The following is a 17,982-nucleotide window of genomic DNA, read 5'->3' as shown; positions in this document are numbered from 1 at the left end:
AACTTTAAGAGATTGCTCTGTGAATTAATTTCGGTATGAAAAAACTTACGCAAAATAATATTAATGATATATTATTGAGATATTATTGACCTTCTCTTTTCTGTTACATCATTGTATGTGAATGAAGGTTATTGGTCTTAAAACGCTACGTTGGCCGTTGTGCTTTGGCGAGTCCATTTGTTTCAAGGGCATTTAATTCCTGAGGGCTGGTGGTAGCCCTATCTGCATTCCTTAAAGCGGGAGAGAATACAGATAGGTACTGGGTGTGAAAGGCAAGGGACCGAAAAGAATTGGGTGCATTTGAAAAGACATGTACTCAGCAACCCAGAGACACAGCCCGCTGAGTTTCTCGCCGGATCTTCTCAGTGGGTCGCAATAAAGTACACTGTCTCTTTTTTTTTATTTATTGAATTTATGTGTGGACGAGCTCGCATCCCACCTGGTGTTTAGTGGTTACTGGAGCCCATAGACATCTACAGCGTAAATGCCGTCACCCACCTTGCGATATAAGTTCTAAGGTCTCAAGTATAATTACAGCGGCTGCTCCATCCTTCAAACCGAAACGCATTACTGCTTCACGGCAGAAATAGGCAGGGTGGTGGTACCTACCCGTGCGAACTCACAAGAGGTCTTACCACCAGTAATTACGCAAATTATAATTTAGCGGGTTTGCTTTTTATTACACGATGTTTTTCCTTCACCGTGGAAGTCAATCGTGAACATTTGTTAAGTACGTATTTCATTAGAAAAATTGGTACCCGCCTGCGGGATTCGAATACCGGTGCATCGCTACACACGAATGCACCGGACGTCATATCCTTTAGGCCACGACGACTCTCTCTCTCTCTCTCTCTCTACATTCATCATAATTTTGTTTGGGATTGGTACCGTTTTATTGCGTTATTTTCTTAAAAAAATTGTTTTATTTTTAATTTTAATTTAATAATTGAAAACGTCAATGTTTAATATCAAAACCATCTTATTATCTTGTTATGTACTTAACAAACAAATGTATGACCTAATTCAACATCGCCTCTCTCGATGCTAAGCTTCTTTACTTAGTCAGTAAGCTGATACTAAAGCGAAAAGTTCAAGTCTTGCTCCTCCCGATCCACTAACGATGCTTCTAGGTACTCCAAGCACCAGTCACCGTTCTCGTCGAACCCGTCACTTGCGACGAAGGGCTCGACGAGCAAATTAACCCTCAGACACAGCCCACTGAGTTTCTCGCCGGATCTTCTCAGTGGGTCGCGTTTCCGATCCGGTGGTAGATTCTGCGAAGCACGGCTCTTGCTAGGGTTCGTGTTAGCAACGTCGTCAGGTTTGAGCCCCGTGAGCTCACCTACTAGTTAAGGTTACGCTGGAATAGCCTCTCAAGGCTACCAGCTTAGGTAGGAATAAAAAAATCAAGTCTTGAAAAAATAATCTACAACTATAAGCTTTCTTTGTTTCGTAAGCTCAGTTGTGAAGCTCGGACAATTAAGTGATTAAGCTTTGACGCGTGAAAGAGCAATAAAGTTCTCGTGGTATAACTATGTTTTGTTATTTAATTGTTTATTGTAATCTTAGGGGGTGTACACAGATTTTACTATTGATTCGGTCGAAATATATTTATCAAGAAATTTGTTTTGAAAATAAAAAATAATTGTTCAATTTGATCCAATCATGTTCGTGTTTAGTGGTTTGAAAAACAGATGATGGATACATTGAATCATTTAAAACAGCAATGGATTGTGTAGGTGGGCTTAAAATTTTATTAATATTACTGGCTGACCCGGCAGACTTCGTAGTGCCTTAATTGGTAAATAAAAGACCTAAACTTTTGTATAAAATAAACTTAAAACAAACAAAAGGAGTTCGTCCGACGGGGGACACATCAAAGGAAAAACAATTCCGAGGATTTTCATATTAATCTACCTTTTAAACTTTCTCTGGACTTCCACGAATAATTCAAGATCAAAATTAGCCAAATCGGTCCAGCCGTTCTCGAATTTTAGCGAGACTAACGAACAGCAATTCATTTTTATATATGGAGACAGATAACACATTATCTGAGGCAGTTTCGGGCTCTGATTACAGTATTGGAAGCGGCAATGAAAGGTATTCATAATAATAAAAAAAAAAGTTTGTCTAAATTCGAAAGATAATCGGGCATTTTGAAGTCTGTGAAAATTACTTTCAAAATATTTACATTAAAAAAAAAAAACATAAATTACAAGCTAATAGAAGAGTATAGAACAATGATCATTCGGTTGATGAGAGATAGAATTGTTTGACCTTGTATTTAAAAACAGAAACAGACTTGCAAACTAATATACATAAAATTTAAGAAATGACCTTAGCTTTTCTCAAGTAAAACAATTTCAATATTAAATAGTTCAACTTGGATTAGTTAAAATTATCACTTCTTTCGGGCGTCCCGAGATGATTTTTTTATTATCATAGTAGGTCGATGACCAACACAGTCTATCTCATGTTAACTGATTGGAGCACTCAAAGTAAAGGCTGCCGTTTGATCTGAGAGATATGGTCGAAGTTTCAACTGTAATGCTGTAACACATATCCCACTCTTCAAACTAAAACGCATGATTTTTTTCACGGCAGATCTCGACACGTACGGTGTTAATTATAATTTAGAAAAAAACTTCTATGCATATTAATTTACAGTCTAATTTTGTGTGTGTTTATTGTTGATATAATAATTCTGAGGTTTCGCATACTGCATAGTTTACGTGGTCACAGATGAGTGAAGGCAGGGCTTTGTAGGCAGCGGCTTGGCTCTGCCCCTGGCATTGCTGAAGTCCATGGGCGACGGTAACCACTCACCATCAGGTGGGCCGTATGCTCGTCTGCCTACAAAGGCAATAAAAAAAAAGTCAATTTGTTTTTATCCAGTGAGTTACTCGCCGGATCTTCTCAGGGGGTCGCGATTTCGATCTGGTGGTAGATTCAACGAAGCTCTGCTCTTGCTAGGGCTAGTGTTAGCAAATTCTTTCAAGTAGAACTAATGGGCTCACTGACCGGTCCGTGTGTAATTATAATAGCCCTTTAGGCTAACGATAAGGTAGAGAAAAAAACGTTTCAATAAATTGGTTTTACTTAATTATCGATATTTATAAAGTCGTAAAAAGCGACGGCTAGATCGCTGCGTTTTCAGACGTGTGTGAACACACCCTATTCATCCATTATTCTTTAATTGCGCGCTCTTATCCGTCAAAGTCAGTCGAGGCACGAAGCGGTTGAGGCTAGTGTATACTTGAGCAGTACCCCAAAACAGTTGTGTTGGCTGATGCATGAGGTTATAGCTTTGAGACGTGGAGAAGTAAGCTTGGTAGAAATTGGTTGTTACTTGAGACTATTACGCATATCCACAATGCGTTTCTAGGTATCTTTATTGGCACCAGTTCTGCCTTCGGGCGATTGAATCACAAGGAAAAATTAGGAGATTTCCTGAAAACTTAATCGAAATCACTCCATCCCCTTCGGAGTCTACAGGGAATAGACATACGCATCGACTTTTATATTGTAGGTACCTAAAATGGTATATTTATAAAATGAGGTTTCAAAATTTAAATATACTTACCTCGAACCATATCATGTATTTATTACTAACAAATAAACTAAACATACTGCTATTATCGTACTCTATAAAAAACCTTAAGGTCATATGTATTTGTAAAGTGAAGATTTTATCCGGTGGCTATGGACCAACAACTTTGACCTCTATTTCGTAAGCATTACGATTCACGAATTGCGATTAGACAAAAAAAAAAAACAGTAACGAAACTCGCTTCGCGCATACATTTCGTGTGAATGCTCATCGCGAAACAAACGCGTACTGAAGAATTTTAATTAAATATCAAAATGAATTTTAAAATAATCGTGACGTGGCTCGTTGTTTTTCAAGCGAACGAAATCAGCTGCGACTGTGACAGTTATGTTGAATGTCTTAGTGGTTTCTTCGAGGACTTCTTCTTTGGAGACCCAGAGGAGACGGAAGTGAGAGCGCAAACGTTTAGAACTAACAATACGGAAATCAAAAATATAAATTTCAGTGATCTAGATGCTGTGCTGAAAGATATAACAGAATTTTTGAGTGAAGAAGTTCAAAGTCAGCCGCAGAATGAATCAGATGACGTTTTCAAAACAGTCAAAGCCGAAACGAAAATTTACATTAAGGCATTCGATTTTGGTGCCAACGGTGAAAACGCTGATGGAGCCGAAAGAAAGAATGAAAACTTCGAAGTTGTATCTAAAATACCTGACCGAAATACTAAAGTCCCTATAAATGATGGAACAGCCATAAATGCAAAGTCGAAGAATAGTGATATTATCGAGAAAGGATCAAAACACGTCGGTCAAAATGAGATATTCAATGATGAGCTTTACATGACATATTATGATGATATAGACGACAATTCTACAGATTATCCGGCTATCGACTACGCCGAAATATACAAAGATGTTACTGTTGAAGAACATGTATACATTCCCACACAAGAGCCTTCTATTGATGACTTCGACGGGAATGCTACAAAAAGTGAAAATGATAATCTCATTGAAAATTCTCCGGATAAGGTATCTGTGCCACTAGTTTAATTGTGAACCAATTTTAATGCGATTAATATTAGTGTTTACATGTAAACCTTAAATTTAACTATGGTATTTATGAAGAATATTCATTTTTTTTTAAATTTATTGATGCACAAAACAAATTACAATCATTACAGTACATATTAGCTAAATCGCACAAGTAGTACCTAGATCTAATCTGGATTGCAATCTAAATTGTATATGAACCCGTATTAATGCACATAGCATTGGCTATGGAAAACAAAATTACAAACAAAAATTCAAAATTACAAATAAAAATAAAATTAACGGATTAGCCCAGAGGATCTTGCATGTTGATAGTTAGACGTTGACATTTTCGATTTAGAATTGTAACATTACCAGAATTATTCTCTAGTCATATCCTAAACTAGCTGTACCCGTCCGCTTCGCTGGGCTTTTAAAATTAACATTATTATTTCTCACTCCACAAAGATTCTCATCATTAACGCCCCCGCAACTGGTGTAGGGAGTCCAACACTCATATAAATATTAGCCTATTTATTAAGTACATGTATTTTCTACATAGATACCAAGTTTCAAGTCAATTGGATGCATGGTTCAGTAGTTATAACGGAACATCCGTAAAAACCACTGTAGATTTATATATTAGTATAGATTTATCTTCCTACTCAAACTCTAATACTCTTTGTGATGATTAGAAACGGTAGTAAAATGCGTAAACCCGTTCGGATTGGTACAATTAAATTATGACGCATCCGAAGAGAAAAACTACACGGACTGGTAGAGAGAGCGTAATATGAATCTACACGCATAGGTGAAAATCTTGCCTATTTCTGCCGCAAAGCAGGCGTCCGTCCTCTCTGAAGGGTGCGTCAGCTGTCATACAATTCAATGGAGTCGTAAGGTATGTGGTAACAATCACATAAGTCAGACACGATTGTGTTGATTTTGATAATAGTGGCAGTGAAGTAGTAAGCACACACAATCAAATTATCGGTAAAATTGTGAGTTTAAAGGTGTTAAAATATTTAACTCCATTCAACATTGGCCAAATAATTAAAACAGCTTGGTTTGTAGTCTGTTCTCGGAAAGATTTATTTATTAGATGTTATGGCGACACCTCCGGATTCGCATCAATGTTATTGACACCCAAAACACGTCATTTCGGATCCTCCTGATTCGCTATAGGTGCTTTTAGGTACCTCAAGCACCGGTCATCGTTCTCGTCGAACCCGTCGTTTGCGACGAAGGGCTCGGCGAGTAAATTAACCCACAGACATAGCCCACTGAGTTTCTCGCCAGATCTTCTCAGTAGGTCGCGTTTCCGATCCGGTGGTAGATTCTGTGATGCACTGCTCTTGCTAGGGCTAGTGTTAGCAACGTCACCAGGTTAGAGCCCCGTGAGCTCACCTACTCTTTTGGCGATATCTAGAATAGGAAGGAAAACCGTATCAGATTGGCTAGTTTTTATTCAAAATCATTGGCACGATGCACAATATCGAAGTGTTAATCCACGAACGTTATTCAAATATTCCTGCCTTTATTCCCGTCGTCTATTTCAATGGACGGAGTTTTTGGCTTTGAAATTGTTTTCCCTATTGTGTGCGGATTGATTTTGTATACGCATTGGATCCGCAGTGTTTTTTTCGTTGGAGAACGTTTGACGTTTTCATTGATTTTCGGGTATCGCTTCGATGTTTTGCTCAGAAGAAATTAAATTTTTATTTTTTTGTTGCGTAGTTAGGTGGACGAGCTCACAGCCCACCTGGCGTTAAGTGGTTGCTGGAGCCCATAGACATCTACAACGTAAATGCGCCACCCATCTTGAGATATAAGTTCAAAGGTCTCAGTATAGTTACAACGGCTGTCCCGCCCTTCAAACCAAAACGCATTACTGCTTCACGGCTGAAATAGGCGGGGTGGTGGTACTTACCTATGCGAACTCGCAAGAGGTCCTACCACCAGTAAAATTCGAATTTAAGTATGGACGGCATAGATCGTTATTTTGATCCATAGAAGGAATAACGAGCTTGTGGCTAGCTTGGTGGTGGAATCCGAGCCCAAAGATACCACCAGGTGAATACCGGCATCCCATTGCGATATGATAACTAAGGCTCTTTTGTATAGTTATAACTGTTGTACCACCACCTTTCAAACCGAAATGCATTATTGTTTTGCGACAGAAATGCCATTCCACCCGTGTAAGAATCAGTCCCACGATTTAGTTCAAAGACTGTCCCTACCATTTGCATTTGCAAATACCCTACAATCCCTACAATTGCATTAAGAGTTCGCACTCATAAGGATTCTGGTGGCATTTCCACTGTGATGTGAATAAACTCTGACAAAGAAACTACCTTAATCAAGTCTGCTGTGAGATCTTTCACCCAGCTACGCAAAGAAACCTAAATTATGTTATTAAATACTAGCTGCGCCCGTGGCTTCGCCTGCAACAATATTTAATTTATATTAAAACATAAAAATCATAAAACGATTTAGAAAGCTAACTATGTAAGAGAATTATATATGAACCTTTACATCACAAATACATCATCATCATCATCATCAGCCTGTATCTCTCCACTGCTGGATGTAGGCCTCTCCCATAGTCCGCCACAATGAGCGATCCTCCGCCTTCCGCATCCAATCTCTCCCAGCATATCGCCGCAAGTCATCGGTCCAACGGGCAGGGGGACGCCCAACGCTGCGTTTACCGGTACGCGGTCTCCAGTCCAGAACACGTCTGCTCCATCGGCCATCGGTTCTGCGACACGTATGTCCGGCCCATTGCCACTTCAGCTTGCTAACCTTTAGGACTATGTCGGTTACTTTAGTTATTTGACGAATTTCATCATTTCTGACTCGATCCATCAAAGAAACTCCGAGCATATACAATCTCTTACACATATACAATCTCTTTTTTATATACAGATTTCATATTATCAATTCGACTTATAGAAAAGATAAAAATCACTACCACTAGTGCCACCTATCTTGCCATAAAGTAACTGTGTTCGTATCTGTGTGCTGTATAGCTTCATATCAATTTTGCTAACGGTTCTCGAGTTTTAGGTGAACATACAAACAGACAAAAATTCTCTTTTTTATGTTATTATATCGAGGAGGGAAAAGCTATTTGGTTTAGCGACATTTTTGCAATTTTACAGGAGAGCTATATAAAGTTTAAAACTCGGAGGAAATATCCATACCAAACAACTTCTACAGCTATTTACATCGCAATCTATCCATTTTTTCTTAGGTCTACCTCTTCCTCTATTCGATACGAATTGTCAATACTAATTAATTAATATGCTAATACCTACGAATAAATCATTATTTATTCGTAGGCTAATACCAAATAAAATGGAAATTTAATTACAATGATAAATGGTGCGTATTAAGCGAAATAGTCGCCCAAAACACGTTATTACGGATCCTCCCGATCCACTGACGGTGCTTTTAGGTACAACAAGCACCGGTCACCGCCCTCGTCGAACCCGTCGCTTGCGGCGAAGGGCTCGACGAGCGAAGTAACCCACAGACACAGCCCACTGAGTTTCTCGCCGGATCTTCTTAGTGGGTCGCGTTTTCGGAAACGGTGGTAGATTCTGCGAAGTACTGCTCTTGCTAGGGTCAGTGTTAGCAACTCTCCGGTTGAGCCCCGTGAGCTCACCTACACGTTAGGGTGAAGCTGAAATAGCCTCTCAAGGCTATCAGCTTAGGTAGGATTAAAAAAAAAAAAAAAAAAAGAAATGTCGCTTAAAGCAAATAGCTTTTCACCCTTCGATATAGATTTTTGGAACAAGACATTTTTACATTCTTGTTCAACAATAATCTGTTACCCTTCGTTTGTATATTAACATTCTTTCTATAAAACTTTTCGTAATAAAGATATTTTGAATAACAGATTTTATTATCTTCACTGTATTGTTATTTCGAATATATTCTCATAAAAAAAGTCTGTTAGATTTTTCATTGAAATTTCCAATAGCTTATTACATTCTTTAGAAAATATGTCTTTTACTTTTTTACGATAAATTGAGATGAAAACCTTATATCTGCAGACAGTACCTACTCAATTCGATGCCTGTATCAATTTAAAAAAAAAATTGCATAGATTGGTGGACGAGCTCACAGCCCACCTGTTGTTAAGCTTTTTTTTTATTGCTTAGATGGGTGGACGAGCTCACAGCCCACCTGGTGTTGAGTGGTTACTGGAGCCCATAGACATCCACATTCTACAACGTAAATGCGCCACCCACTTTGAGATATAAGTTCTAAAGTCTCAGTATACTCAGTATAGTTGAATTATATGACAGCTTAAAACATACATTATATAATTTATAGATGAGGCAAATGAAACATTCAATAGAAGTGATTTTCATTTATCTACATATCTAGTTACCCGGTTTTTTGCTCGACGGCACATGCTGATTTATAATTGCGTTAGCGCAGTCAAATACCTTCATCAGTTGCAACGAATGTAAGCATTGAATTTTTTTTCCAGCAAATACCACAAATTTTGTCAGTATTACTTAATTTAAAAACATAACACATTAATATCTGACTCCATTTATTATTATTTATTTATTTAATGTATTATGTACACACAGCTTCTAGAAGAAACACGACAATCGGGATACAGAGTACAAAAGCACTATTATTATTTTTGGGCTTATTATTTTTGGATCTTTCCTAATTGCTGGCTGCAAAGGTTATTAATTAGCAGTCCCTCGATCTTTCTCATGATGTTCAGAAGACTGTTGTCTATTGATACAATAACGATGCTCTTCTCTTCCGCAATATATAAGCTCTCCGCGTATATGTGGTCCACAGACTACTGGCGTAAAAAGTCTGACAATAAGCTTTACAAAGTGTAATTTATACACGGCTATCGCAACCAGTGTACCGGCGGGCCAGCATATTGAAATCGTAAACGTAATTAGAAATTTACTGGTGCTAGGACGTCTTGTGAGTCCGCACGGGTAGGTACCACCGCCCTGCCTATTTCTGCCGTGAAGCAGTAATGCGTTTAAGTTTAAAGGGTGGGGCAGCTGTTGTACTGTAAAAACTGAGACCTTAGATATCTCAAGGTAGCTTGCGGAATTTACGTTATAGCTGTGGGCTCTGGTAATCACTTAACACCAGGTGGACCGTGAGCTCGTCCACCCACCTAAGCAATAAAAAATATGTCAAGAAGATTCAAAGCTGCAAAGTTGTAATTCCTAGTCCGTACCAGATTGTGGTTCCACAGGCCCCGGAGAGTGCCACCTGTCGATGCCCATATCGTGGTTGGAGGCGTCCGGATTGGGGTCGGGGTGCAGTTGAAGTACCTCGGCCTCATTCTGGACAGTCGTTGGACCTTCCGTGCTCATTTTCAGCACCTGGTCCCTCGTTTGTTGGGGGTGGCCGGCGCGTTAAGACGGCTTCTGCCCAACGTCGGGGGGCCTGACCAGGTGACGCGCCGTCTCTATACGGGGGTGGTGCGATCAATGGCCCTATACGGGGCGCCTGTGTGGGGCCAGTCCCTGGCCGCGGGGGTGGCGAAGCTGCTGCAACGGCCGCAACGCACCATCGCGGTCAGGGTCATCCGTGGTTATCGCACCATCTCCTTTGAGGCGGCGTGTGTACTGGCTGGGACGCCGCCTTGGGCTCTGGAAGCGGAGGCGCTCGCCGCTGACTATCAGTGGCGGGCTGACCTTCGCGCCCGGGGCGTGGCGCGTCCCAGCCACAGTGTGGTCAGAGCGCGGAGGGCCCAATCTCGGCGGTCCGTGCTGGAGTCATGGTCCAGGCGGCTGGCTGATCCTTCGGCCGGTCGTAGGACCGTCGAGGCGATTCGCCCGGTCCTTGTGGATTGGGTGAATCGTGACAGAGGACGCCTCACTTTCCGGCTCACGCAGGTGCTCACTGGGCATGGTTGCTTCGGTGAGTTCCTGCACCGGATCAGAGCCGAGCCGACGGCAGAGTGCCACCATTGTGATTGCGACTTGGACACGGCAGAGCATACGCTCGTCGCCTGCCCCGCATGGGAGGGGTGGCGCCGTGTCCTCGTCGCAAAAGTAGGAAACTACTTGTCGTTGCCGAGTGTTGTGGCATCGATGCTCGGCGACGACGAGTCGTGGAAGGCGATGCTCGACTTCTGCGAGTGCACCATCTCGCAGAAGGAGGCGGCGGGGCGCGTGAGAGACGCACAATCCCGCCGCCGTCGAGCGGGGGCCAGGGAGGCGGATCTCGCCCAAGCCCTGGCCCTCTAAGTGTTTCGGGTCCCCCTCACATGTCGGTCTGGGGACCGGCGAAGGGGGCCTAAGAAGACGACGTGCAAGCTGCTCTGCACGCGTTTTACGCAAGAGCATCCGGGTGATGGAAGGCCGGCTATCCTCGACTCACGCTGGTTCTGGTCCAGCGGGGTATTCCGTAGGATAGCTCACTCTAACCGGCGCCATCTAAGCGGGCTTCGGATAGCCTGCCGACCGAGAGGGCTGGTGGTCGTGGCGCCGACGACCGCCGGTCCGGCGTCCCGAGGGGGAGGGTGATGGGAGAGATGTGCTCCGCACTAAACGCTTCACTTTCCCCCCTCTGCCTCTTCATGAGTTCTGTCTCATGCGAGGTTTGGACGTTGGTTGTTGAGCGACAGGAGGTTTTAGTCAGTTCGACTCTGACATGCTCCGCCCTCTATCCCCAGTGGAGGGCGGAAGTCCGGCGATTTCCTCCTGACCAAAAAAAAAAAAAAGTCCGTACCAGATAGACTTAATAAGGCTTTTTATTAAAGGTATTTACGATATGATTCAACACCTCACTTTGTTTATAAGTTAATAAAAACCCCACACGACGCAAGTAAAGCGTGTGTTATATGTGTACCGTGAGACCTGGTACCATGCGATAAAATGCTATCAATCACTGCTGAACAAAAGCCTGCCATCCGAGGTCTTGAGTTTTGGAGTTAGTTCGTTTTGGATGTGGCATTAATAATGAAAAATTCGCGGTTAGATTTGGATTGGCGTCAAATAAGATATATTTAGCGGTAGCTATCATAGAGGAAAATATATTTGGCGGATGACGATATCTCGTTAACGTCATATTCACAAGGTGAAAGATTTTGCCTTTGCCAATACCTCCAATAAAGCATAGCAGACTCCCGGTCATCGTTCTCGTCGAACCGGTCGCTTGCGAGGAAGGGCTCGACGAGTAAATTAACCCACTTAGACACAGCCCACTGAGTTTCTCGCCGCATCTTCTCAGGGGGTCGCGTTTCCGATCTGGTGGTAGATTCTGCGAAGCACGGGGCAAGAGCCGTGCTGCACTAGGGTGCGTGTTAGTAACGTCGTCAAATTTGAGCCCCGTGAGTTATCCTACTAGTTAAGGTTACGCTGAAATAGCCTCTCAAGGTTATCGACTTAGGTAGGAAAAAAAAGCAGACTTAGTTTAAGCAATCAAGTCTTAATTGTTACCGGTTGGGTGTATAAACAAAGTTCACGTGGATTTTAATTATTTTCAAACTTTAAAGGCTAGAATGTTCATTATTTTAACGCGAATAAGATTGTTTGATGTTTCGAAATTAGTGGCAACATTTACGTTGTATTTTTTGTAGGTTTTGAGGGGCCATTCCACGTCAGACTTAAAAATTTCATCAGCAGGTTTGGTCTAAATTATCCGATCAACTTATCTGATTACCTCTGCGTTGGCTATGTTGGAAAGGCGGTGTTTCTCGAGCGCTCAGACATGTCCTTCTTCAAATGAGGCTTGTGGAGAGCACTTAAGGTAGGCAGCGGCTTGGCTCTGCCCCTGGAATTGCTGAAGTCCATGGGCGACGGTAACCACTCACCATCAGGTTGGTCGTATGTTCGTCCGCCTACAAGGGTAATAAAAAAAAAACTTTTCTGAGCTATTTGACATGATATCCTTAAGGCGAGGTTTGTGGAGAGTAGACTAAGAGGTAGACAGTGACTTGGCTATACTCCTGGCATTGCAAGCATTTACGACCATTGTAATAACAAAAATAAAAAAAAGTAGCACATCCAAAGGGCTGGCGCCTTCATAGCTCCACGTCAAAAATAATAGCGCGCTCGCGAGATCTTCCAAGGTTGTGTAATTACGATGAAGAAGAAGAAAAAAAAAATGTTTTTCCTCCTCTTGATGTGTACAACACGAATTAACGTCTTATTTATGAACGAAAAAGAACACAAAAAAAAAGAACTAAAACAAACTTTCTTCAGTAATGTTTTTATATAGGTACCAGCGGTCCCGATAGACGTTGTCCTGTGAATGCATACACAAAAAATAATTCAAATCGATCCAGCCGCTTAGGAGGAGTTCAGTGACTTACACATGTACAGTAGAAATAATGAAATAAAGAGATGGAGATAGAGAGAATACACTTTATTGCACACCAAAACACAGCATAAAAAAACAGTCAACGAGCAGATTTTATAATAGGCGGTCTTATCGCTAAAAGTAATCTCTTCCAGACAGCCGTTTAGTTAACAGAAATTCTGGAAAAGATATAATCTATATTATATAATAATGAAATTTATTTCGTAGTAAACGCAATACATTGAAATCCAATTGTTTTTACTTTGTTAATTTTTTGGTATTAGCATAGCCGGCCGCGTGTTATTTATAAACAAAAACTTACGCCACAGCAACGTGTGGCCGGGTCTGCTAGTATTATTATCGAAATAAATAAGATAGATAATAATATGAAGTCGTCGTGGCCTAAAAGATAAGACGTCCGGTGCATTCGTGTTGAAGCGATGTACCGGTGTTCGAATCCCGCAGGCGGGTACCAATTTTTCTAATGAAATACTCAACAAATGTTCACGATTTACTTCCACGGTGAAGGAATAACATCGTGTAATAAAAGTGAAACCCGCAAAATTATAATTTGCGTAATTACTGGTGGTAGGACCTGTTGTGAGTCCGCGCGGGTAGGTACCACCGCCCTGTCTATTTCTGCCGGGAAGCAGTAATGCGTTTCGGTTTGAAGGATGGGGCAACCGTTGTAACTATACTGAGACCTTACAACTTATATCTCAGGGTGGGTGGCGCATTTACGTTGTAGATGACTATGGGCTCCAGTAACCACTTAACACCAGGTGGGCTGTGAGCTCGAAAAAAAAAGATAAATACCGTTTACCATATAATATGAAATCACTACATAGTATAAAACAAAGTCGCTTTCTTTGTCCCTATATCCCTATGTATGCTTAAATCTTTAAAACTACGCAACGGATTTTGATGCGGTTTTTTTAAATAGATAGTGATTGAAGAGGAAGGTTTATATGTATAACAACATCCATTAAATAGTGGAGAAATTAATAATAAATTACAAATTCCGAAGCGATGCGAGGGCGGGTCGCTGGTTACATATAAATAAATACATCAGTTCTAGATCTCGCATAGTTTTTCTGTATCGCGAATTTTATTTGAGTTGGTCGATATCTCTGTTTATCTCAGCACATTCAAGAATCTTTATTATCATTGGTGAGTAGTCAGCGCCACTGACTGTCGGACCGATGGTCACGAGTTTGATTCCCACATCGAGCAAACATTCGTATGTTGAACGTGTGAATACAGAATAACCAGTAATTTCGATATTCATTATAAATAGTGGTAGTCGAAATTCGACTATAACTAATGGAAATTATAAGTTTGTACACTATTATGATTCTATTGTCAAGGACTATTATACTTCTTTAATCACAGATTTCGTCAAGACTGCACTTTAGAAAAATATTAATAAAGAGAAAACAATATTTATTCTATTATCAATTTGACAGACTATAACTGACAGAGTGCAAAGAAAAGTTTGAAAATAAACCATCCTATACTTCAATGCAATAAACAAATGTATGCATGCGTGTGTGTGTCAAATACATGGTAGTGTGTGTTATGTTTTCTTTATTGATTTAATGTATCTCTTATGCATTATTTAAAAAAAATAGTAGCATTGTGCACTTCTTCTCTATATTCTCTATAAGTGTGGAAAATTTCATACTCCTCCGTCCGCGCAATTTTCGTAAAAAGGGATACAAAGTTTTTGCTTCACGTATTAATATATAGATATTATAAAGAGGAAACATTTGTTTGTTTATTTATATTGAATAGGCTTCGAAAGTACTGAACAGATTTAAAAAATTCTTTCACTGTTGGAAATCTAGGTTATCCCTGGGTGACATAAGGCTATATTTATTTTATTTTCAAAAAATTTAGGGATCTTTACTGAAACTCCAATAATGTAACCCAATGTGTTAAAAAAATTACGTAAAATGTTTTACATAGCGTGCTCTACTTCCCGAGCGAAGCCGGGGCGGACCGCTAGTTAATTATAATTTGCAGTTTGACGTACTCAAATTTAAATTGAAATTAGCTTGAAAATTTTGAAGGTTTATTGAAAAATGAGTCCGATAATTTCATTCGTAAATAAAATGTCAAAACAACAGAGAGGTTGATGCCGCGGTTCTTAAATCTTGAAATTTATCATTCAATTCGTTCATATAATTCTATTCATGTAATAATTGGATCATATAATTCAATTCGTTTTCTTGTCTAAACTATACTGTTTAAACTTTGAAATTCTAATTTATTTACATAGATCTTCTATACAGTGTAGACTGATTGGAAGTTATGTTTTGTTTGACATTTGGAATTGACTCGATAGCTCAGTCGTCTGTTACCAGACGATTGAGACTTTGAGGTCTAGTTCAAGGGCAGCTTTTTTTTTGCCCTTGTAGGCAGACGAGCATACGGCCCACCTGATGGTGAGTGGTTACCGTCGCCCGTGGACTTCAGCAATGCCAGGGGCAGAACCGCTGCCTACCGTTGAAAATTGCAATGATTACCCTGGAAATTGATTAACAGCCCTTGTACTATTTATTCGCTTAGCTGTCGTCACCCTTTTTTTTTATTGCTTATATGGGAGGACGAACTCAATGCCCATCTGATGTTAAGTGGTTAACGGAGCCCATAGACATCTACAACGACAATGCGCCACGCAACTTGAGATATAAGTTCTAAGGTCTCAGTATAGTTACAACGGCTGTCCCACCCTTCAAACCGAAACGTATTACTGCTTCACGGCAGAAATAGGCAATAGGTGATGGTACCTACCCGTGCGGACTCACAAGACGACCAGTCAATTTGAGCAGATAACAAATTTAAGCCTCTCTGACACTAGCAATTATGAAATCGATTACAAAATACCAGTCCAACAGACAAGAGAATCAGAAGTAAAAGGCGATAATCTATATATATAAAAGAAAGTCGTGTTAGTTACACTATTTATAACTCAAGAATGGCTGAACTGATTTGGCTGAAAATTGGTGAGGAGGTAGCTTAGAACCAGGAGAAGGACATAAGATACTTTTTATCACGTTCCCGTGGGACGTGACATAAAACGTGATATAACAAAACGCAACTGATATGGAATAACAAAACGCAACTGACAGCTAAACGTAATCTATTCTATGCTTAATTATTAGTAGAATTTTGAAGTTGACGTGTTTAAAACAAACTGTGTGGCGGAGCAAAGTTCGCCGGGTCCGCTAGTTAAGTATAAAGAGTAAAAAACTTTTTGTTTCTTCGTCTTCAAACCATTGAGTTTCGACTTTGGATCGTGGATAATGAATATACAGGGTATTCTGGATGTTTCCTCGTGACTAATTCGGGTTGTACGCGCGTGATTAAAGACACGAGACCGGATCTTATTGCTAGTAAAGTTGGGTTAAGCCTCCCGATATACCGCGGAGTTTGTTGAAAAGTCTCACACGTTAATTTCCGTACGTACACACCACACCAGGACAAATCCGTGAAGTCTTAATACAGTTATACAAACAACTAAATAAGATATCGCAAAGGAATCGGTTTATTGGTGGTTTTTACTGGTGGTAGGACCACTTGTAAGTCCGCACGGGTAGGTACCACCACCCCGCCTATTTCTACCGTGAAGCAGTAATGCGTTTCGGTTTGAAGGGTGGGGTAGCCGTTGTAACTATACTGAGACCTTCAAACTTATATCTCAAGGTGGGTGGCGCATTTACGTTGTAGATGGCTATGGGTTCCAGTAACCAATTAATACCAGGGCTGTGAGCACCACACATCTAAGCAATAAAAAAAATAAAAAAGTCTGTGGTCAAATTGAGAACAGATTCATATTGTTTGTCTTTAATATTATTTATCTTTGGTGTAGCTTTGACGAAATCTATGATTATATTACACAAGTATATTAGTGTTTGACAATAGAACCATAATTAATAATGTTTGAACATAAAATTTCAATGAATTATAGTCGAATTTCGACTACGGCGGGACCACTAGAGATTACTTAAAGAGATATTTTTTGACGCTATAAATTTAGATAAAATTGTTCATCATTACAGAAGCTCCACATACAGAATTAATCTTCGCTTCGCTCACAAAGCCCCTCTCTAAATAAGCTAATAAATGAGATGCGGCATAAAAAAACCACAAATCCCGCAGAGCAGGCGTTTTCAGTAATTCATCCCCGCGAACGGAGGGTCGTATTATAATTAAAAATTCAAATTAACAGTCCCGCGAAATTTTAATAGCTGTTTATGGCTGTGAATTATATACAGCGTTCGAAGGGAACCGTTTTTTTTTAACAGTCGGCAAAGAAAACTGTGCTTTCTGCTTCATCATCAGCCTGTATCTCTCCACTGCTGGATGTAGGCCTCTCCCATAGTCCGCCACAATGAACGATCCTCCGCCTTCCGCATCCAATCTCTCCCAGCATATCGCCGCAAGTCATCGGTCCAACGGGCAGGGGGACGCCCAACGCTGCGTTTACCGGTACGCGGTCTCCAGTCCAGAACACGTCTGCTCCATCGGCCATCGGTTCTGCGACACGTATGTCCGGCCCATTGCCACTTCAGCTTGCTAACCTTTAGGACTATGTCGGTTACTTTGGTTCTTTGACGAATTTCATCATTTCTGACTCGATCCATCAAAGAAACTCCGAGCATACACCTTTCCATAGCACGCTGAACGACTTTGAACTTACGGACCAGACCTACGGTTAATGTCCACGTTTCAGCGCCATATGTCATGACCGGCAGCACAGCAGTGTGCTTTCTGCTTAACGGTTCTTATTCATAGTAAGTTATCGGAGCTTTCTAAGCCCGTTATAGGAAGAGTTGAGCCTTTTAACATGCCTTTACTAGCTAGCATCGATTTTTTTTTGTACATATGCAAAGAAATCTTTGAACCTCATTTTCACTGACTTTAGGATTAGGATTAAATTGAAATTTTACACAGGCATCAAGGACCAATCGTTTTTCAACCCGAGTCCACCTAATGTTCAATGTGATCTCTTTATGTGAACTACTTTCCCTTCGGTGTCTTGCCTTTAGCGTCTAGTCTCTACCAGTTATTTTGACCAGGTCGTCGGTTCAC

The 17,982-nt window shown here is 40.7% G+C and overlaps 1 protein-coding gene across 2 annotated transcripts in view; it reads left to right on the top strand.

Annotated features, from left to right (window-relative positions):
- The window catches only part of LOC101740361 (proclotting enzyme), a 38,393-nt gene that overhangs the window by 5,523 nt on the left and 14,888 nt on the right, over nucleotides 1-17,982 (top strand). Inside the window, exon 1 of one of the 2 annotated variants that reach the window (XM_004924281.4) lies at nucleotides 3,777-4,578. The exons of the other annotated variant lie outside the window; for it this stretch is intronic. Within the exon in view, the coding sequence (XP_004924338.1) occupies nucleotides 3,865-4,578 (714 nt within the window). The 5' untranslated portion in view covers nucleotides 3,777-3,864. Of the gene's footprint in view, nucleotides 1-3,776; nucleotides 4,579-17,982 lie in introns of those variants that run through there. 2 annotated transcript variants of the gene reach the window in all.

Source organism: Bombyx mori, chromosome 28, assembly GCF_030269925.1.
Source record: "Bombyx mori chromosome 28, ASM3026992v2".
NCBI classification, from domain to species: Eukaryota; Metazoa; Arthropoda; class Insecta; order Lepidoptera; family Bombycidae; genus Bombyx; species Bombyx mori.
The sequence above is the reverse complement of the archived record's forward strand: the minus strand, read 5'-3'. Positions and strand labels throughout refer to the sequence as shown.